The sequence below is a fragment of the Callionymus lyra genome, chromosome 13 (assembly GCF_982586985.1).
Source record: "Callionymus lyra chromosome 13, fCalLyr1.hap1.1, whole genome shotgun sequence".
NCBI classification, from domain to species: Eukaryota; Metazoa; Chordata; class Actinopteri; order Syngnathiformes; family Callionymidae; genus Callionymus; species Callionymus lyra.
This window is the reverse complement of record NC_141830.1, coordinates 15547621-15570405: the sequence shown is the minus strand read 5'-3', so window position 1 is coordinate 15570405 and position 22785 is coordinate 15547621. Positions and strand designations below refer to the sequence as shown.

The window sequence follows — 22785 nt, the reverse complement described above, 5'->3', positions numbered from 1 at the left end:
AAAAAATCTGCTTATTTTCTTTGTTGGTCATTTATTTTGGGTGATTTATGAATTTTGAATTAATACATTCTTTAATACTTGGGTGACGTAGGCCAGACTGTCAAATACAACACCCAGGTTTCTCAGGCTCAAAGACATGTCTCTAGTTCAACACTGAGAAAAACTGACCAAAAACCCTTGACTGAGAAAAATCTCTAAACTTGAGAAAATGTTGCCACAACATGATCTGGAGCTTGTAATCAATGCATTTTTTGTCCTCTTGTTTAGAATATTGTTATACAGTTTATTGTTGTGTCCAGACAAGAAGGAGCTGTCTTGCCTACAGTTAATACAAAACTCTGCAGCGAGAATTCTTTCAGGATCAATTTTTAAATTCTGATTCTTATTTTCAGAGCCCCAGCTCGGGCTCTGAGGTTTGTAGATCAGAATCTACTGATGGTTTTGCGCACATGTTTCCAGAACCAGAGGAGAGAAGTCCTTCCAGACTTTTGCTCCTAAGCTATGGAATGATCTTTCACTCCCTCCGCATTGACCATTTTTAGGTATTTTTAAAATGTGTATTTGCTTTTGATTGTTAGAGTGCTTTGTGACCGTGGTCCAGAAAGGTGCTTTACAAATAACTATTACTTACTTACTTACATTGTGACATCTATCACTTTAACTTGTCCACTTATTAGTACAAGAAGTACTACCATACTCCAACCTTCACTGAAAAATCTACTTTAATCCACATTTTAATAAGTAGAGATATTCAGTTAAACAGTCAGAACCAATATATTAACCCCACTATTATTATTCTGACAGCGCTTTAATGGCTTCATCTTAAATATGTTTACATAAGTAATTAACCTGCGGTAGCCCTGTGTTCATAATGTAAATCCAGCGATGACTCAACAAACATGCTGCCTTAGCACACTTCAACTGTAGCATGTCAAATTGCCTTTTGTTGACATGCCGGCTTTGGCTTCAGTGTCAAGACCACGTACTCACACACACGAAAGCAAACACAAATACACACTGCTAGCAGATCATTTGTCTGACTGGGAATTTGTTCATGACAAAATCAAACACTCTCTGTAATCTTCTCAATGCTGTAATTCATATCTTTTGTTTTGTCTTTTCGGGGTTGGTCGACAACAAAGATGGAGGACTATTAAGGTTGACGGTTAAAATCTGTGGAGACACAAAGATTGAACAAGTGTTCATGAGAAAAGATTGGGGTAGAGTCTTCAAACCACTCTAGTCCAGGCTAAAGTATCTAATGGACTTGGCCAGAAGCTCGGAGTGGATATTGCGCTGGGACTTTAGACGGTCCCAGAGCAAACAGACAGCCAGCGTTGTCTGTGAGGCTGGCTGACCAGCCAAAGCAGGATATAAACTGGGTTATAGTACCACTACTAAAACGGAAGCGGGGGCAGTGAGATTTAAAGGCCAATGGAGCGATATAGTTTGAAGAAAAATTCAGAGAAAATCAGAAAATCTCTGTAATATTGACTAATATATTGTTATATTTATTATTCTAAAGGTTTTTTTAACAATTTTATAACTTTGCAAATATAACGAACAAACCAACACATATTAAAGATTAACTCAGATAGCAGTGTGGTTGGGTTGTTGCTTAAAGGTTGCAGGTTAAATCCCATCTCAAGTCGTTGTGTCCCCGAGCAATACACTTAACCCTGATTGCTCCTGATGGTGAGCTGGCAGGCTACGTTCGCAGCCTACTCCCATCAGTGTGTTATCGCATGGGTGAATGAATGACTTGATGCATGGTTCACCAACTTTTTTGCAACTCTGAGCTACTCCAATGGAACTGTGTGACCCAGAAGGGATTTAATTAGTTTGTTACCCACTTCTCACATAACTTAATATATATTATTTGGGATGATACATTACAGTTCTCCTAATACAAAATTACATTATTGATTCTTTAATAATTACCAAAGGGTAACAGGTGAACAAAAAAAATTGAACCGGCCTATGGGCTACTCCTTTGGGCAGAGATAACACGATAAAAGTGAGAACAATTTAACCGTTTACAATATTTATTGGGGTTAAAATGGGAGCAAAACATTAATGTCTTCTGGTTTCACGTCTTCCAGGGATTTGAGAATTTTTAAAGTATTCAGATGTTTGTAATAGGCAAATATATTGTTGTTTTTATCTTTATTTTAAACTGGGCAACACCTTATTTATATTAGTTTCTTATCCTTACATATGGAATCATGCACCCGGGCACTTGATTTTAGTCCATAGTGACTCTGGCCAAATAATTAATAACACAGTTTTGAGCACTGTTGACTGTGACTAAACCCCTGATGTCCTCAGAGCTGATGTGCTGTAATGAAGCAATGTTCCCTCCTGCACTGATGCGTAAGATGTGAGGAAAGATGACTTGACCATGATGAACTCGAGCGCTGACGTTTTGGTCGTGTTCTGGTTAATCAGAAAATGTATTAAAACACACCATCACAGATGAATCCGAATGAAGCTCTGAAACATGAACCCTGTTGGTTCCAATTGACTGATGACTTCTTCGGGAATAATTAACACTATTCACACATAACCTCTCCTTAGTTTCACAGATGAACCGCACCATCCTGACTCTGAAAACAATGACGATATAAAAATCCATGCGAACATGACTCAGAATTTGTCGTTGGCTTCGTCGCTTAATCATTTAGGCAGTTGTTATTCTTGCTTTAGAACTGATTTATTGAGAAGGAGAAAGATGAATTTACCAAAGACAAACAATGGATGACTACATTTTACAGAATGTATGCCTTCTGGCATAAATGGCATCAACTAGTGATGGTTTGATGAAGCTTCATGAAATATTGTCATGTTGTTTAGAGGTCAGTAGGTGGCGCCATCACTTTAAAAATGATGTGATGTTTCATCAGAACAGTTGTTATAAACAAAGGAAAATAGTGTAGAGACCGCCATCTAGTGGGCTCTGAAAATAATGGCACTGCTTCATGAAACTTCATCAGACCATCACTACAACAGAGTGGGGCTTTCCTTTTAAATGTTTTTTTTTTTTTTCTTTTGCCTTCATCAGCAGTAGATTAGAATCTATGATTGGCGAATGTCATATAACCGACTTTGCTGATGTTGGCCTCAAAACCCTACCGCTCGAAGCTTCATCAGACCATTACTAGTAGGAAACAAAAAAGCGGATTTTGAGGCCTAATTTTGGTCTTGGTGTCATTTGCCATGATTTATGTTCATTTTTTTTTTTGGTCTGAAATACACACTCACCTGACAAAGCCCTTCATGCGTGCTGTATCATAATTTATCCCCATGATGATGCTTAAGTTATTTATTAGTAAGCATTTAACAGAAATCTCTATTCTGGAAAAAAAAATTGCGCTAATTACCATTTGAGTACCATTTCAAGAGCACTTTTTAAAAGTGTTCATTTTCAAATTGCGGAAAAATTCTACTTCAAACTGAGAAATGTGTTCTTCCAAAGAAACTTCTAAGCATGACAAATATTTCTACTTTTACTTATACTAGTGTGATTAATTGTCAAAAACTGTAGATTCACAGCATTATAACAGAAATAATGCAGGTATATAAGTTAAGATAAGATTCAAAGAGAGACACCATAATTCACCCCGCAGTAGGGAGGTTTGAAAAGAAAGAGCATCAGCCCATTATTTACAGTTTATACATTTAAAAAGGTGCTTTTAAATACTTCTCACTCTCCCATCTTTTCCTCACTGGATGTCGTCCTCATCTCTTCTTCCTTCTCTGCCTGTGACGCCATGTACGTATAATTCTGTGATGCATATTAGAGGATTAAAAAAAAAGTGTTCCCTTTGTGCTATTACAACGACCTCAGGGGAGCATGTCAATATCTTTTTTTAAAAGGCTTTTAATGCAGCTCAAAGTGAGCAGCGATTAAAATAAAATGGTTGAGACCTGGTGACTCTGGTGCAAGTATTAAAGATCATGACTGAATAATTGGTGAGTAATATTCTAATGACGCTAACGCCGATTAATCACGCTTTCCTGGGATTCATGACAGGATGTCTGAAACTTGAGCCAAAACTGACACATGCGAACTAAATGCTAATAATATAGCCTTGTGACTCAGACTCGCACACCATTCTCTCACATCTTAGCTTTGAAGTGATGACATTTGTGATTCAAACATCAGTACTGTTTCTTTTATAGTTTACTTCTTTGTGGCTGGGGAAAACTCAAACCTTGTTTAAACCAACACCGTGAATATATTTTCATACATCTGACTTGTCACGATCGATTTGAGTTTTTAAACAACTTTTTGCACTTGATTATTCCAGGTTATTACACGACCACGGGAGACCCAACCGATTTAGCATAGTTCATGCAGAATGAAGTCTCAAATAAACTGTTAAAACAAGCATTGGCCGTCGCTTTATTCTGTTCAACAGCTCGATTAGTAGACTTGGATGGATCTTATGGATTCCAAACATCCCTTCTGGGTAATGATGTAAACACGGAAGGTCCTACATATGTTCAAGGAGATTGTTGGATGGAAATGCAAATGTACTGTTTGATAAATATTGATCGGCGTTCATTAGTCAGAGTGTGCGTGGGTGGATGTGGGCGTTTCCTTAATTTGAATTATAAAGAGCTCCAAAATAGATCCACTGAATAATCACATGATACATATATCAAGACTTTACCTACGCTGCTATATCAGAAGATGCTGACTATGAAGCTGTGTTTCCATGTTTATTCTTGTTATCCGCTCCCTCTGTGGTTATATTAGCGTTATGTTGGAGCTCCTAATCCATTTATGAGATTGAGTGTGACGCATGCAGCCAAGTCAACATGTATTTAGTAAGGTTGATAAGTAGCAAGGAAACAAATAATGTTGCCGGTGCTGCCACAACTTGATCCAAAACCTGAGTCACGGCTCCAACACATTCCTCTGCTCTTATCCGTCGCTCATATGTGATCCTTGGCCGTTCTTTGCACACAAACCTTGGCTTTCTTTTGCCGCTAAATTGATTTTCTCTCAATGACAGCCTTTAGCCACAACAGTCCTTTTTACCAACAGAATTTTGTATATCTGCTTATGCAGCTTGTGTTATCTGGTTTACCCTCTATCTGCGTCACAAAATGAGCTATGGTAGTTACAGTATATGATTTCTTTGGTATTTTAGTTTAGCAGAGGACTGAGTTGAGTGTGACCCTGTGACCAAACATAACCCCTGTATTTATGCTTATTAAATATATACAGTATATAAATACAGCCTTGTATTTATGCATGTTACATATATATAGAATTACAGCCCATGTATATATATTATTTAAAACAAGATTTAAATAAATTATATATGAAATAAAACAGTTCTGCCTACTTTTGTAAAACATGACTCATTCTCTGAGAATGTTGTGTTCTTGTCACTCAATATTTATTTTACATCATTCTTATTTTGTTCTACTCTGGCGCAGAAGGCATCAAATCTACTGGTACTGTTGTTTGAATTTTGCATTCCAGTATTGATAACTTGAGTGCCTCAATGTCAAAATGTTGAAAATCTAGGATATAAACCTTTTTTTGCTTTCTAGTCATGAGGATACAATATTGCACCGTGATTCTCTCATTTAATAATCACAGCTTTGTTTCCATCTCTCTCTTTCTTTCCTCTGAACTGACTGCAGTCGGAAAAAAAAAAAAAACAACCAGTCCCCATTAAAGATTACATCTCTGAAAAGAGCAGAGAGACGAGCTTATCCGCACAGATCTCAGATCCATAAGCTCAAGTGAGCAGCAGCGTGTCACCTGAATGAAATTTTGGCCCTGATACCCACGCATGATTTGTCTCCAGCGTTAATTCCACAAACAAGCCTCCTGAGTCATTCATCTTCATATAAAAGCTCATGTCCCATTTTTATCTCCACTGCTTGTTTATCCATCGTGTTGGTTTTTCCCTGTTATCTCTTGTATAATTCTGTTGTTTTATCTCTGCTATTCTCGCCATCCAAGCTCCCCCTGTCTCATTTCCACACTCGTGCCAAGCTGCTGGCTCGGGCTGCATTGAGCCGCATTTGTGACAGCGTCTGAGTGAATTAACGCAGTGTTGCCACTGTGTGCAGACATCTAGGACACACAGCGGAGAGAGAAAAATCAGATCCAGTTCAATCCGTCCAACCGGAGCAGAGCTTATCTGGTTCTACTGAAGGAGAGGAAAGAAATATTGGCCTGTAGAACCAATGCACCGCCACCGTGTATATATCACCAACCGTCCAGACAGCCATGTCTTTCATCTGCCAAATCCTTGTACATATTGATAAGGTTTGGATGGTGTCAAATAATAAAACTTTTACTTGACTTGGAATTAATCAATGATGTGGAAATAGTTAGATGTGCATACAATTATATATGGAGAAATGTGCTTATAGAGATAGCTATATATAGAGATAGTTAAATTTGGAGATAGTTACAAATGGAGAAAGTTACATATGGAGATAGTTGCAAAAAAATAGTTAAATTTGGAGATATTTGCATTTGGATATAGTTACATCTGGAGATAGCTACAAATAAAGATAGTTACATATAGAGATAATTACACATAGAGATAGTTACATATGGATATAGTTGCTTATGGATATTGTTACATATGGAGATGGTTACAAATAGAGATAGTTACAAATAGAGATAGACTAGTATGGAGATAGTTACATATGGATACAGTTACATATTGAGATAGCTGCACATATAGATAGTTGCATATGGAGATAGTTATGTATAATGATAGTTACACATGGAGATAGTTACACATAGAGATAGTTGCATATGGTGATAGTTGCATATGGAGATGGTTGCATATTGAGATGGTTGGATATGGAGATAGTTGCATATAGAGATAGTTGGATATGGATATAGTTGCATACGGAGATAGTTGCATATGGAGATGGTTGCATATGGAGATAGTTGCATATGGAGATAGTTGCATATGGAGATGGTTGCATATGGAGATAGTTGCATATGGAGATAGCTGCATATGGAGATAGTTGCATATGGAGATAGTTGCATATGGAGATAGTTGCATATGGAGATAGTTGCATATGGAGATAGTTGCATATGGAGATAGCTGCATATGGAGATGGTTGCATATGGAGATAGTTGCATATGGAGATAGTTGCATATGGAGATGGTTGCATATGGAGATAGTTGGACATGGAGATAGTTGCATATGGAGATAGTTGCATTTGGAGATGGTTGCATATGGAGATGGTAGCATATGGAGATAGTTGCATATGGAGATAGTTGCATATGGAGATGGTTGCATATGGAGATAGTTGCATATGGAGATAGTTGCATATGGAGATGGTTGCATATGGAGATAGTTGCATATGGAGATAGTTGCATATGGAGATGGTTGCATATGGAGATAGTTGCATATGGCGATAGTTGCATATGGAGATGGTAGCATATGGAGATAGTTGCATATGGAGATGGTTGCATATGGAGATAGTTGCATATGGCGATAGTTGCATTTGGAGAGAGTTGCATATGGAGATAGTTGCATAGTTAAATGTGTATATAGTTGTACATGAAAATAGTTGCATATAGGGATTTTTACATATGGAGATACCTAGATGTGTATACAGTTATATATAGGGATAGTTGCATGTGGAGACACTGAGGATATTATTGTATTATTAGATAGTATAATACTATAATAACTATCAGGAGTCTGTACTTAGTGATGGGAAGAATCTTCATGAAGCAGTGTCCAGTATTTCAGAGTCCACCAGATGTCACTCTCCACTGTCTAATCTATTGCTTTGGACAGCTATTCTATTGACGCCTCACGTCATTTCCATACTGAGTCACCAACTGAGTTCTAAAATATTTGTGATGTAATTTTATCAGACAATGAATACTTCTGTTTACATGGATGGTTCATTTCCCTTTTTGGATGTCAGACAAATGTACACTTTTTCAATGGAAAAAAGCACAGGAGATTTGCATTGGATCAATCAGATTGACGTCATACTATCTGCATTTACATTGGCTTTTCTGCAACTGTTGAAATACCATAAGGGAAAACATACACTAAAAACTGCTACCACAGTTATGTTGAATCCACCTATCTTCATTGTCTTATTCAGCTCAAGCAATTGCCATGTTTTTCTAGTTCTGGCTTGTGATACCTGGTGAAGAAATCAACCCCTTATCTAACCTGTAGCAAGGAAAAAGGTGTAAGTGATAAATGAACAGCTGCAATTATTGGAGTTGGCATTCACCACAGAATGTAGGATCAATGCTGAAGTGCTGCATCGACCCGATGGCGTTTGTTGATTAAGTGAAGAGGCTGGGAATGCCAATCAGGAGAAGGAACACAGGACCATGATTGGGTGCAGACAGGTTTTTTATTAAAGGGTTCAGACTTTTGTCCTGCAGGCTTTGTTAAAGTTCACAGTCTGACGGTAATTTAGCTCAACATTATAACCCTGATGATATAGTATTGACCTTTTTAGCAGTCCCTAGGTAGCAGTCTGGGCTTTTATATCGTCAAGGTCCAGACGTCTTATATGCAAGATGTTTGGATGTCGTTACGTGAACTTCATCCATGTGTATCACATGTGATACAGGTAGTGCACAATATATTTATTAACTATATTTTTTTAGGATTAAATGTGTTACTTCTGTTTAATTATTTGGAAAAAATGTAAATGTTCAATATTATTGTTTCTATTATATCTCATTGCTTTACACAAGGTGTCAATCAAGTGGCTCTTGTTAAGCATGAAGCCAGACCATTTTGTACATAAATGGGATGTTCAAGACATTGTTCAAAAGAACAGATTTGATTAAAACAAAGATTCGGAGAGAAATGACTTCCTGATGTGAGTACAGTACAGTGACAATTAGACGATACCCCTGTGAAGGTAATGGAACTGCAAAAAGCCCCCGCAAAGTCCCTCTTTAAAAAAAAAGGAAAAAAAGGAATAGGTTACAATTTGCCAAAGAACCGGCTATTCTAAAAAGAACATTTTTTTTGGACTGATTAAAGTAACAAAATTGAAATGAAGGAGTGGGCAGGCTATTTTCTGGACCTTAATCCAAAATAAAACATGCATGTGACGCCCACAAAAATTCTGTTTCTGACGCACAGGTGCAAAAGGTTGGTCGACTCCATGCATCACCCGTTCTTAGAAACAGAGGTTATAGATATCGAAGGAATTCTATATCCTAAAGATTTGTCAGTTCATACAATAAATATTTCATATTGTAATAAAATATTATGGTATTTTTTCTTAACCAACAATTATTTATTTTTCTTTATTATTTGTAGAGTTGTACAAAAAATACGTTTTGTTTGCGTGGAAAATACAGTTAGAGTTTAAAAAAAATTATACAGGTTTTGTTTTATCCACAGTTTTAAAAACAGAGTTAAACTAATGTATTCTAACTTGTCAGAACAAATCCTTCTTTTTTTTTCATGATCCTCTGGTACAATATTAACAAGGTTTTTATATTTTTATATATTAATTTCTTCTTTTTTTGTGTGTCCTTTGGCACATCAGCTTGATTATTGGCATTTTGTTTTAGTTTGAGAAGAAAGTTTGTAGTTGATTTTATCGTTTTAATTATCTACAAATAAATGATGTTTTGAATAAAAGACAAAGATCACAAGAGGAATGAATGTGAGAAAGAATGAACATGATATGGATTACTTTTTTTTGTCTCACCGGTTTTTGCTCTCATTTGCCACCATTTGATGGGATTCTGGAGGCCTGCTGTGACATGTCATCAGGAAGAAATGAGAAAATCCTTTTTTAGTCCCAACTTCATTATTTTGTGTCACAATCCTCTCAAACTTAAGTTCAACTTTAAAAGTAGCAAAGTAAAGCACAGTGTTTTTGAAGCCAATCATCATTTGAAATCATTTGTACAAATGCCTCCAAAATGAATAGAGAGGAGAACGAAAAGATATGTTTTCTTGATTCTTACGTGACCGTAGAAGATGATAGCGGGAATGACATTTACGTGGACAGAAAGGAGTGGAACTCTGGTGGGACTGGCTAAGTAAAGGTCAGGGACGGGGAGATGACTAGAGCACATGTATGCACATGGACGTGATTCGCCAGCAACACCCACGTTCACAAAGAGATAAGGAGAAGGTAGTGGTTTGGTATTAGTATTTCTATCGTCCTTCTTTTAGTACTTATCCCATTTTCAAGTACAAGTTTTCAATGATTAGCCAAAGTATTGGTTCATCCAAAATTCAAACTTATTTTATACTCACACTCATGTCGGCTAATGGGTTGGTATAATTTTCAGAGTCATTTGTTCCTTTTGAGTTGTACGCAAAAATGTATGCCAATTTTAACGTAGCGCTTGGGACTCGGTGTCTTTGTCTTCATCTTCTCCAAAAAAGACAAACATTTAAATACCTCTGTGGTGCTTATATTGAAGCCAAGACAGTGGAAATTGTTCCAACAAGTCTATTTTTTAGATAATTTTTCAAAATTAAAGAAATAATTACTTACAACGTGGGGACACTTTAAATTTATTGTCGTATTGACTGTTTTATTTTAATTAAAAAGAGCATATAATATGTAATGAACATTATTTACTGTATATTCCTGTGGAATAATATTCTGTCCGTCCACTTAATATATTTGAAAACTTCAATCTCGAATTATCAGTCAAAAAATTAAAACTGTTTTGTAAATCTGAAAGTATCTGGTGTATATACAGTATAGTCGTATACTTTTTATGTTAAGATTTTCTTATTCTTTAATAATACCTCATATGAAGAATTCATTTCCTTTCCGTCACTTCCTGGTCTGACGAGGCTTCGTGATTGGCCGACATGTGCAGGTTATTGCTTTTTATTCGTCATCAAACATATTTAACCGACCTCTAAATAGTTCGCTATAAGAGTTAACAATAAACCATTTGAATCAGTTTCCTGTGACGTGTCATTATTGACATCCTGCGACCCGTGGATGGATATTAATCTTTATTGTGCAAAAGCAACAAGTTATTTAACTTTTTTAAATGGAAAGACATAAATAAAGTTTACTTGAAGACTGCCAGTCAAAGACATCAAGAGCTGTGAATGCGGAAACATTATTCAAACCGGTAATGGGCTGTGAGGTTCCTTATATTGTATTTAACAAAGATGTTTTTTTTCATCTCTTTTTCCATCAGCCAGGTCCATTAACAGTTTATTTCCCCTACACAAACACTGTCGCTGCTGCCACTCTTAGTTACTTTGCTGAAACCATGTTTCTTGCCTCAGCGACCCCTTCATCTCGCCATTATAGAGCGCACCACTGTGGCCATTATTAAAGCAATCAGCATCGAGAAACGTAAATATTTGCTGCAGGTTATTTTCTAAAGACCCTCAGCCGGCTGAATAGACGAGACTCCCGACGACCGTTATTCTTGCTGTCGACATATGCAAAGCTGCACATAAAAGTGGCACGTTCAAAAGCTGCACACACAAAGAACGAAGTACAGTCATTACCCAACACAATTATTATATTCCACAATAGAAAAGTTATCTTTGCTAAAAATGGAATCGGTTCCAAAGACAATCTTTGTAACCAGAGCTGCAGAGTCACTGGAGCCCAACAAGATGAAAACTCCCCTTGATCTGGTTGATGTGATGCTTGTATGTAAATGATCGTTGAAATTTAAAAATATATACATTATTATATTTTAATTCGTTTCTCGAACCTGAATTAAGTCTTTTTTTTATTTGTCAATCTATTTTCTATGTATTTTATTCACACTGTTAATTATAGTGAAGTGAATTACAAGTTCCAATACTATTCAAGCTTTACTCATTTTTACTAAGAAAAATAACTTTTTTTTTTCCAAAATACAAAACACTTCCATGATCTTGCTATTACAAAGCCACAGTTTATGTTTAATTACAAAAACATTGCAGTGGCCAGGGTCTTAAGCAGGCAAGTTCCCACAAAATTAGATGTCTTTTTTTAATATGCTTTACCTAATTTAACCTTTTTATTTTTTTCAACTTTCATTTACAATATAGGTTTTATACGATGGCATATAAGAGAGTATAATGTTCAGGTTCTTAAGATTAACAACTTATGGTAATCGTCAATGTTTTTCTTTGAGTACATTCTTAATAACCCTGTAGTACTTTTTAACTTCTATTATTTTTTTTAAATGCACATATAGCAGGAAAACAAAGTTATTTAAAATAAAAGAATAGAAAGAACGCAATCAGGCAACAAAAAAATATATATATTTTTAACACGTGTTCCAGAACAGATTAAAACAAATAGGTATTTGGATACAGACATGCATAATGTGAAGCCCTAGTCTAGCATATGTACCATGTTTTCAGAGTGGATTCTGTTGAATAAGTGTTTTCTTTCACTTGGTTTGAGTGTTTTCTTGTTGTTTTTCAATCAGGGCATTACTAATAACCATTTATTAAATATGAGTTTACGAATTTTTCAGTTAACTCTCTCACAAAGCGTGTCTTTAGTAATACGGGAAACCATTTTATGATCCTTCACATGAAACAAAATGGACCTTCCACTGTAATGGAACATCTAGATAGAACTGTTGAATGTTCATAGCCAAGAATGTATTGTATTGATTAAATAATTGCATTCAAGACATTTGAACAATATTCATGGGAAATGTTATTTTAATAGACTATATTAAACTCTATAGACCAATGGTACATCTATTTGATTTATTTCTATTTAATAATTGTTGCCTATAGTTAAATTCATGTGTAACTGGATGAAATGAAAACCAAATGAAGGTGACACCCTGAGGGTTTTGAATGAATCTGTTTGTTTTCAAAAGTCACACATCCTAGTGATTTAGTATCCTGCGGCAAGGACAATAAAAACCTGTTGAATAAAGGTTTTGTCACATTTCAGGTGGCAGAAATAAGGTTTTTTTGGGGGGGGGGGGTTTCAGAAATATCTAAGTTTGAATTCCATGCACAATCTTTATTCCGACATAGAAGCCAAAGATGCATGTTTGCTGAGGGATTGAAGTAAGATTTGGCTCGAAGTCACCGTCCCCGCCACCGTTGCCTGCAACAATTCCCTCTTCCATTTGATTCATGCAGAGGAGCAGATTTTGTTTGCCTTTCATGAGCAGTTGAAAGCGGCCGTCACTCGCTTAAAATTTCTTGTCAGTTCAGCTAAGTATGTTTTCAAAGGCGGCAGTCTGGCTCGAACGTGGCATGGGTGGGATTGAGGTGTACAAGGAACAGAGAAGTCAGAGAAGATGGAGAAATACTCCGTGTTGGTTCGTCTGCTTTGGGCGGATCCTCCCAAAAATAAGATTGTATAAAACAAGACCTTGAGATAGCTTTAATCCAACAACTACTAAAAATAGGTTACCTCTATCCTGTTGACATTTTATCAATGTGATTACTTTTAAATATGAAAAAATTGATCATGCTGATGAAGCTTCATGAAGCAGTGTCATGTTGTTTAGAGGTCAGTAGGTGGCGCCATCACTTTAACAAATCCCAACATTTCCACAGGTTTCAATTCCATTGTGTTTGGAGGGTTTCGAGTGTCACTGGCCTTTTTAGCACCTCACACCTCGCCGTCCTATCCGACTCTTGGCTCAATTCAGCCCCTTTGATAAAGGATTGAAAACAGATAAAAGTGGAGCCGATGCAGGACGGCGGTGAATTGGCTGAGAGGAGATAGATTGGGACAAATTTTCCTCCCGCGGCTTTCATGTGCGCCGCGGTGACTCTGGCTCTATGTCCTTGGAGACAAGGGTCAAATACCGGTGAGGCTTAAGGCAGCTCATCAGTGGTCGGGAAAAGTCTGTCGAAAGCATCGGAGGAGAATTCCACAGGCGATTTGGAGAAAAGGGAGAGCATCAATTATGAAAGTTGACACATTCAATAGAGTGCTGGAGTCGAACCAGCAGCCTGGGGGGAATAGGTAAACACAGATCAGATGGCGCCGCTCCGATATTGGAAGTGAGTTTTAACACTCTGTATCTCCAAGCATGTATTAAGCTGCATGTGACTCACCTGTAAAAATGAAAAAAATGGCAAACAGATTTGATTATCTAATCATTTAAGTGCAATATTTAACAACCACCAAAAGAGTATTTAATTTAGTAGCCATTTCACGGTGACCTCTAAGCAAGGCTTCAATTAGATTGTTCACTAACACAGAATTATATTTGATTATTTTCTTCCTGTATGTGAGAGAGCCTTCACTTTGTGTTTTGATGTTGTTCAAATGAAAGGAAAAATTACCCTCAGCTCACATAGCATTAGTCTTATAGCATTTGATTGTCAGGCTTTCAAGTCTATCTCTTCAAAGGCAGGTGGGCAGAGATTTATTTTTTCTATTCCTGTGACGTTGTATACATTCAGTAAGACGGATAAATGGAACGGGAAAAGATAATTTAATTCACAGGATCAAAAAGTATAATGGAAGATATATCAGGTAGAAAGAATAGGCAAAAAACAGAATGGTATATTTAGATGAAAAATATGTAATATGTGGTGATTTTGCTTTTGAAATATAATGACACAACTAAAAGTAAAAGTCCTAGCATGAAAGGAAAACTAAATGAAAGTAATTTTATTACAGATGACATACATCTTCCTAAGTCAATATTATATTTGACTCATTAAATGTGGATACAAATGGTTTATTAAATTTTTATGAGGCTCTTAAAGTCAGGTTTCGATAAATGCATCGCAAATAAAACAATATTTGCATTAATTTGTTAAAGATGAGTGTTGTTTTTAAAGTCCCTTTAGAGAGAAAACATGAGTTTAAGAGTGAGCTGAAGGGGAGTTTACACACTCTTGGTAAAACCTTGGCAAAGGCAGCCAGGTAGCGGCGATCCATCGGGGAGGATTCAATTATAAATGATGCTCCGACTGCGAGCTTGGAATCTCTCATTCTTAAGGAGATCTTCTTCACCTAATCCTCAGCAGGGTTTGGTGTGGCCTGCCTCTGAAGTTGTGTGAGTCACACAAACACATCGAGGGTCATGCATTATGAATGATGGGAAGGAGACACTCTTGTCCTAATTTCACTGAGAGCAGAGAGAACAACACTGGTGCTGGCAGAATTATAATTGATTTTTTTTTTCTTTTTCAAAGGATGAAAGGGGGCGTAACCGTGTGTTCGTCTCCGAGAGACGGCTCCTCCAAGCCACCCATGTCCGTCTTCCATTTTTCTCAACCAAGAAAAATAAAGTAACGACTTAACAAAGGCACCAGTCGGTTCTAAGACAGAGAAGTGTTGGATGTGTGGCAGAAAGACTGTAGAAGAAAGAGAATGAATTGAAATTGTCTTTTTGGAGTGACGCTGGGCTGGGAATAATGAGCAGGCAGCTGGTTTAGCTCAATCTCTGCATCAGAAATCTCTATAATTGACTATATAAATGCCTCCTGGATCATGTAAAAACATCTTATCATTTTAGGATGATAAAATAGTAAATGGTCCTTCAACTTGAATACATTTTGAATTAATCCAGCCTGTATGAGTTAATTTTTGTTACTCAGTATACAGTTTCCAATTTGACAGTCCAAACCCCCTCAAGGAACGAAGAAAGAAAACGAATGCCGTATTGCTTGAAGTGCTTTGCAACGGAAATCTTTGTTTTTCTGTGTCACTTGGGTTTGTGCGTGTGGATTCATGCCTCATGGCTATACTACAGCTGGTGAAGAAAACCTATTCCGTGAATCACTCCAGACAGTATTTTTTTTTAACACATTTTTTATTTTTATTTTAAAATCAAGCCCTTCATCAATCATATGCCTGCCTCGTGTTTGACGTCGCTATTCATTGAAGTGACACCTGGAGATAAAGCGATGCGCAAGAACCACACACGGATATATACAACCTCAATGCAAATGTACAATTCAAAGCTTTGATGCTCAAGATAATGTAGCTTTTTTCGCCATATACAATCGGCTGCGGACTTGAAGAGAGAGAGAGGCAAGAAATTGCGCTCAATCATCCGACTCATCCCTCGCTGTGCCGGTGGTGGAAAGCCAACAATTAGATATATGTGTTTTGAAATGATAGGAGGTTGTAAAATGGCGATAAATCTCAGTCATTTCACAGCTAACCATCTTGCAGTCGGATGGCTCTGTTGATGCGTCCTGTTTTTTTTATGAAGGACGTCGAGCCTAATTACCATCGCTGTATGTGTCCCAACAACACAAGGCTATATGATTGTCGAATTGAAAAGGCAATCCTGTCCCCTTCTTCACTTTTAAGTTTTATATATTTATATACAGTCATCCCTTTCTTTTCGACTTTCGATGTGTTTGTCTCCTTCTCCATCCCCAGGGGAGCAAGCTCTGTAGAAAGCCCAGGAGATAACAATGAGGAGTACTTCGCATAAATAAATGCACACACACCAGGCAGAAATGACTTACGGGAAAAAAAAAGAAGAAAAAAAAAAACGCATTTGTGTTTTGTGCATTCTGCATCTCAGATGTGTATACATATATTTTTCCTAGTATTTAATTCAAAGTTTATTATTTAGTTTCAGTTTTTTGCCAGATGACTAGCAGATAATTTTTGTCCCCCCTCTATTTCTGTCTATGGGGAAGTCACACAGGGACTTGAAGGACGGGGATCTGTTGTGCTGCCGGGTGTATTGACCTCCTGTCCGCGCTCCCACGCCTCCACGGAACCCTGCGAAATGGAGGCCAGGGACCTCGACCTGGACTCTCGTCCGGAGTCTAAAAAGTGGCGAAGGTCGGAGAGTGCAGCGCCTCACCTTCGGCGCTCGTTATACGGAAACAAAATCCTGACTCTCACCGGCTGCAGCTGATTATCGTCAAGCGCCTGTTATACAACGCAGACCTTTGGATTTGTGTGGCTCCCAGAAGGACTCGTAATTGCCAGTGCTCTCAAATGACTGGAGTGTCCATGCACCACAACGAAATCTCAAATGGCCTCCTTTCAATACCCACTGGCCATGGCAAGATTGCCGAGATGAAGATGAAAGTCGCCTCTGATCTAACAAATAACATTGTGCAGTAATCTACAGATTTGATTCCTTTGATGGAAATTTCCCTGTAGTTGCATTTCCACCAGGGCTTCATCCATGTGAACATTTTATTATATATATTTTTTAATACATTCTGGATTAAAAAACATGGAAGTCATAGCTCTTGACGATTAATATGTCAATGGGAAGATAAATTCGACATTTCATGGATAAATTATTTTAACTCTCGTTCCTGAGTGTGATGTGCAGAAAACAAACTATCCCAACCTTCCTAAATAATTGACAGTGTGTAGCCTCTCCTGTCAGATATTAAAGCTTGGAGCCGTCTCTTGGCATATAAGCATAGCTAGCAAGAGAACCATTCAGTTATTTACAACTAAAGTTGAGAAGAAAAATATGTATATTCTAGCCGTTTCCTGATCTTTAATGTGGGTTGTAAGGTTAACCTTAATGGAACTTATCTATTCATTTACTCCTGAATAGGATTCAGTGATGTTGCTGGTCTCTCTCAAGTAGTTGGAGAAAATCTATTTGGTTGAATGTATTACCAGCGCTGTTGACCTTGGTTCAGTTCTACCAGTCCTAACTGTTGGCTTACTAGTGACACATCCACCTAGTCGAGCAAAAACTGTTGCTACTAGTAAACAGACACATTTTTTTGGGCAAACTAGTGTTACTTATAGACTGTGTCTCCTCGTTTGGACTATTGTAATAGTTAATTTTCGTGTCTACACAAGAAGGATCTGTCTCGCCTGCAGTTAATACAAAACTCTGCAGCGGTGATTCTGACCTGCTCTAGTAGAAGAACTCACATTTCCCCGATCCTTAAAATTCTGCATTGGCTGCCAGTTTCTTTCATGTTACAAGTGTTGAATCACAAGTGATTTCGGGCTACATATTGGCTCTTGAAAATATTGTGACCAATCAGGGAAATATTATCTTCTACTCCTTTATTTGGACCCCTGAAGTACTAAAGAATAGAATAGCCATTTTAAATTCACTAATAAAAGAGGATGGTAAAAAAAAAGCCTGGTAGTGCTACGAGTGAATTCTTTCTGGATATACCTCTAGGAAAAGAAAATACATATTTTACTAGTGAAGTTTTTGGGTAAACTATTGCATGAGTAGGATGTAATAGCAAAGCAAATTTGACTAATAGTAGTAAAATCTTCTTATATTACTATGAATAGAAAAGCTTTAAAAATGTAACTAGTATTTTGGTCAAAGTATTTGGTCTACTCGAAGTGCTACTAATTATGTATTAGGCAGTATTGAGTATGAGTACTTGGAAATCGAGTAGTAGTAGAGTTAAAACACGGTTGATATAAACAAATTCATGGCCAAATTGTTTTTCCATACAGTGTCTCTGTAGAAGTATAACATGTAATTGTTACAACGGGAACAGGATAGCTATAATTGTCGGAACGATTATCCTAAAATACATACACAAAGCCTCCCTTGATACATGTTCACATCTACACAGACGTGGGAAAAAATAAAGTGTCAAAATAAAAATGTGTGTACAAAATTGTTAATTAAAGATTAGCAGCAACTGCAGGCAATAGCAGGGGTGTGAGCTCTGTTTTATATGATTTGAGATTGCTGTGTTCCCTGTGTTGGTGAGCGTGCACATTTGCACATTTCTTATAAGACTTGAAACTGTCAAATTTGTGCCTTCACCAAGCAACACGGCTAACAAGTGGTATACGTGTGAGTTCATTGCTGAACATTGTCTTCCCGAATCACTAAGTCCCTCAATGTGATAATTGGCTCCTTGGGGTGAGTGTTACTTTGCCGTTCATTATGAATATAGTTCCATCCAGAAAGTTTGTTCAATGAGGAAGTTTGCCTGTGGGTGTTAGTCTGCGCCCATCTTTGCTTAAACTATTTTAGAACATTCTCATGTCCTTTTTAAAAAAAAAATCATGATCACTTAAATGTTTGTCCATTAAGTTACAAAGTGCGCCAACATGAGAAGAGAAAAGGTTTACTTGTGCCTTTGCTTGCAATTTACATGGACACCACTTACCATTCATTCAGCATCAGCAGTCTTACAAATTGTTGGGCTTTGTCACCTTGCATTCTTAATTAACGCTTCCTCTACAAATCGATAAGGCTGTAAAAATCCTTGGATTTTCACTGACCTTAGCTGTCGAGCTCAGCGCTCTCAGAATAAAGCACTGCCAAGGTAACACAATTCCCCACATTTCAACATCTAAAGTATCCATTCTTTAAAAAGCCCGACGGACTTCATGCAAGTATGAACCTTTGGGAATGGTTTTAACATTTCAGTACATTTCTCAAACATAGGTTAATACTCAAAGAGTCTTGGTAAATATCACTTTAATAAATCAATGCCTTTTGTGTGTGACCCATTTTGTTAGCTTTTGATAATTTGTCAAAGGGTATTCAAAAAGATTACAATGTATATTTAGATGTAATATTAGAGATTTAAGTCACTTTATCCCCAAAAATGTCAATTTTATAGAACAATGAGCTAAAATGAGTGATGGGCTAATGAAGCTCCATGAAGCAGTGTCAACTTTTTTATAGCTCTGTAGGGGGCGCCTTCAGTTTAAAAATAATGTGAGGTTTCAATAGAATAGCTGTTCAAAACAATAGATTATAAAGGAGAGAGACACAATCTAGTAGACTTTTAAGATAAGGAAACTGCTTCATGAAGCTTCATCAACCTATCAATACCAGATATATGCATTGGAAATTCTCCCTTTTATATTTCATAGATACAAATACATTGTTGCAGTTGTATGCACCACCCTGTAAACCCTACAAGCTATTCAAAAGACACTGTTACTTCAAGAAACATGACGGACTGCAGTAGACAAGTTTCGACGAACTTAAACTTGCGTGAGGTACATTGTATTTTTCAGTTATCTAAGGTTATTTTCGTTTATCTTATCACGCTGTAATACATACAGTTACAGGGGATCCGGTTTTAATTAATTTTCGCTGTTTTCTTTTTCTCCCAACCTGAATTGAAGATTCCTGTGATATGTTGACAAACTGAATTTATAACTGTTTATTTGACCGTTTCTTAGAAAAAAATGTATTTATTATTCCTCAAATGTAGTGTCCATTATTAGAAAGAACACCTGTGTCTCAATAAAAAGCATAATATTGATATAATCCGGGACAAATTCTAACTCATGGATAACTAGATAAAAAAAGTACATGTTGCATCCATCTGAGCATAAGTATTACCTTGTGATGGTAAGCCCAACATCTAGCTGGTATTTGACAGCATCTGCTTCGAGCTCCACTGGTCACAGGGGCCCTTTGTCCCTGATGATAGCTGGTCTGTATCGCTGTCACCTGAGGGGTGTTCAATTCTGACCTGTTTGTGTGCCTGGAGGCGAAAAAAAAAGAGGCACTCATCTGGACGAAGGACCCTCCCGTTCCCTCCCTCTCTCCCATCCATATGTTTTTGAATTCTCTGGGGTATCACGGACCACAGAGCAGATTGTTGGCCGCCTCATAGGGGAAACAGGGAGACAGCTGGACACCCATCACAAGGCCAAACAGATGTTCAGGTGACTTACAGGGAAAGTGATTGGGGGGAATAAATGAGATGACAAGAAGGTTAGACGGAGGGGAAGAGTTGACTTTGATGAATGATAAGGAAGATAATCCAAGGTATGAGTGCAAATCGTTATCCAAAGCTATTCAAATGGAAAACATGGACTCGATCAACAATCCTCTGTAAACCACTTCGGTGGGCTGAACCCTTTCAACTGTCCTCAGGCCATAATAGTCTCTAATTTCGTCTCTCATGTTGATTCCCCCACGAGTCCGTCTGCCTTTGATCTCTTGATTATCTTGTACTAAATGTGGACAAGATCATTAAGCTGCTCCAGAATTAAGTGCCTTAATTTTACTACTGCTAAGGGAATATTTAAGAGTCGGATTTGACCTCAAATGTGTAAAAAAAAAATAGAAAAAAGGATTATATTCAATCCGTTTTGAGATGAAAAGCAGTGGATGAGTGACTCTGAACCCCTGGCTAACTGCAAGACGTGATTGAATAAGGTCACATTTGACAAAAATCTACATAGTGTCTGATGTAATAGAATTAAATCTCTGCTCCCAATTGTATCATTTTCATACGGTGCATTTGTCAAACTCACAGCCATTCTTTTCTCGTTTTTCCTTGTGCCAGCTTCTGTTCTTTGGTTGCATGGTCTCATATATAATACATGAGGATAGGGAGACTTATCCGGGGCCAGCCATACTGACTGCTATTCCCCGGGAAGTGGTTATATTTAGTAGCTGGATAGGTCAAAGATGGCACCAAGGGAGTGGCTGACTTTTACCCCTCCCTCCAAAAAAAAAAGTGTCCCTGACTATAAACCATTAAAGTTTTTAAGTTCCCTTGGAAACCAGCAGTAAAAAATGAAGAGGGCATTCTAATGAGGTCTTCATATCGATTTTGTTCTTGTAGTTTTCTCCTTGTTTCTTTGCCTCTGATGGTAACAAAGTGCTAGTTTAAGCCCGGTGTGAAGGTTTTACGCCTGGAATGAAGAGCCTCTCTGAGTTGGTGTCGATGAAGCTTCATGAAGCGTCACATTATTCAGAAGTCAATAGGTGGTGCCCTCATTTGGAAATTGGTGTCAAGTTTCATAGAACCTATTAACTCATTGTTCAAGGGTTAACTTTAATGGTTTCCGACACACAACATTTATATATTTGCAATTTGTGTCTTCACAGCTGGCACCACATACATCTTTGGAAAAGGAGGAGGCCTGATCACGTACACGTGGCCCAATAATGAGAGGCCAAGCACAAGAACGGATCGACTGGCCGTGGGCTTCAGCACGACTATCAAAGATGGCATCCTTGTCCGGATTGACAGTGCACCACGTCTGGGTGACTACATCATGCTGCACATTGTAAGTACTCACGTTATTTTAAAAATGTCTTCACTCATTTGACACCACATTGCCTTGACAATGTCCTTATTCAACAACGCTTTGCCCTAAATACTTAAGTTGGGAAAAATCTATTAATGTATCTAGGTTACCATTTTTACTCTGCATTTTTTAATATTCTAGGTCAAGTCATTTATAAGACATTCAATTCACATGAAACACATCAGACTTGCAAGAATAACTTCCCCACCTCATGTATAAATCCTGAATAATTCCATATGAATTCATCTTCACCTGCCTTTTAACAAACTTCATGCATTTCATTTGAGGCATCATTAATACATTCAACATCAAAACATTCAACGTTTTCTCCACCATAAAAACACTGAATTAAATTTAATGTATGTAGCTAGCACTATTGTCAGTCAGCTAAGCTAGCTAATTACCAAAAGGAGGAAATACATCTGGATTTGATGCAATTTAAGAATCAGAGTCGACATGCAAAACCATGAATGTCTAGCACAGGAAATATTATTGTTTAAAAAGGAAAATACAAAGAAATAATTGCATTAACAAATTTGATTTAGAAAAATGCAATTAATTTTAATACATTTTAAGACTTTTCTAGATTTTCAAGAAAACACTAAAGAAAAAAGTTTTTTTTTCCTAAAGTGATTGTTCAACAATAATGAATACTACTTATTTTCTACTCAACCTCATGTCGACTAAGGGTTCTGTTTATTTTGTAAGTTATCAATTACTAGTTAGAGTTAAAGGCAAGCTATTTCTGACTTGATGTTGTACACGGTAAGAACTCCAAGACACTGGATGGACATTTATTTGGCAGGTACCTTGAGGTACCTAGAAGTACTCAATAACTATATCCATTCTGAAGATAAATTAACCTGTAGTTGGTGTTTATTG

At 37.2% G+C, this 22785-nt stretch overlaps 1 protein-coding gene across 3 annotated transcripts in view; it reads left to right on the top strand.

Annotated features, from left to right (window-relative positions):
* nrxn3b (neurexin 3b) overlaps positions 1-22785 on the top strand; it is a 252380-nt gene that overhangs the window by 155532 nt on the left and 74063 nt on the right. For all 3 annotated transcript variants that reach the window (XM_087806280.1, XM_087806279.1, XM_087806278.1), the window contains one exon: positions 21701-21882. In XM_087806280.1, the coding sequence (XP_087662406.1) occupies positions 21701-21882 (182 nt within the window). The remainder of the gene's footprint in view (positions 1-21700; positions 21883-22785) is intronic.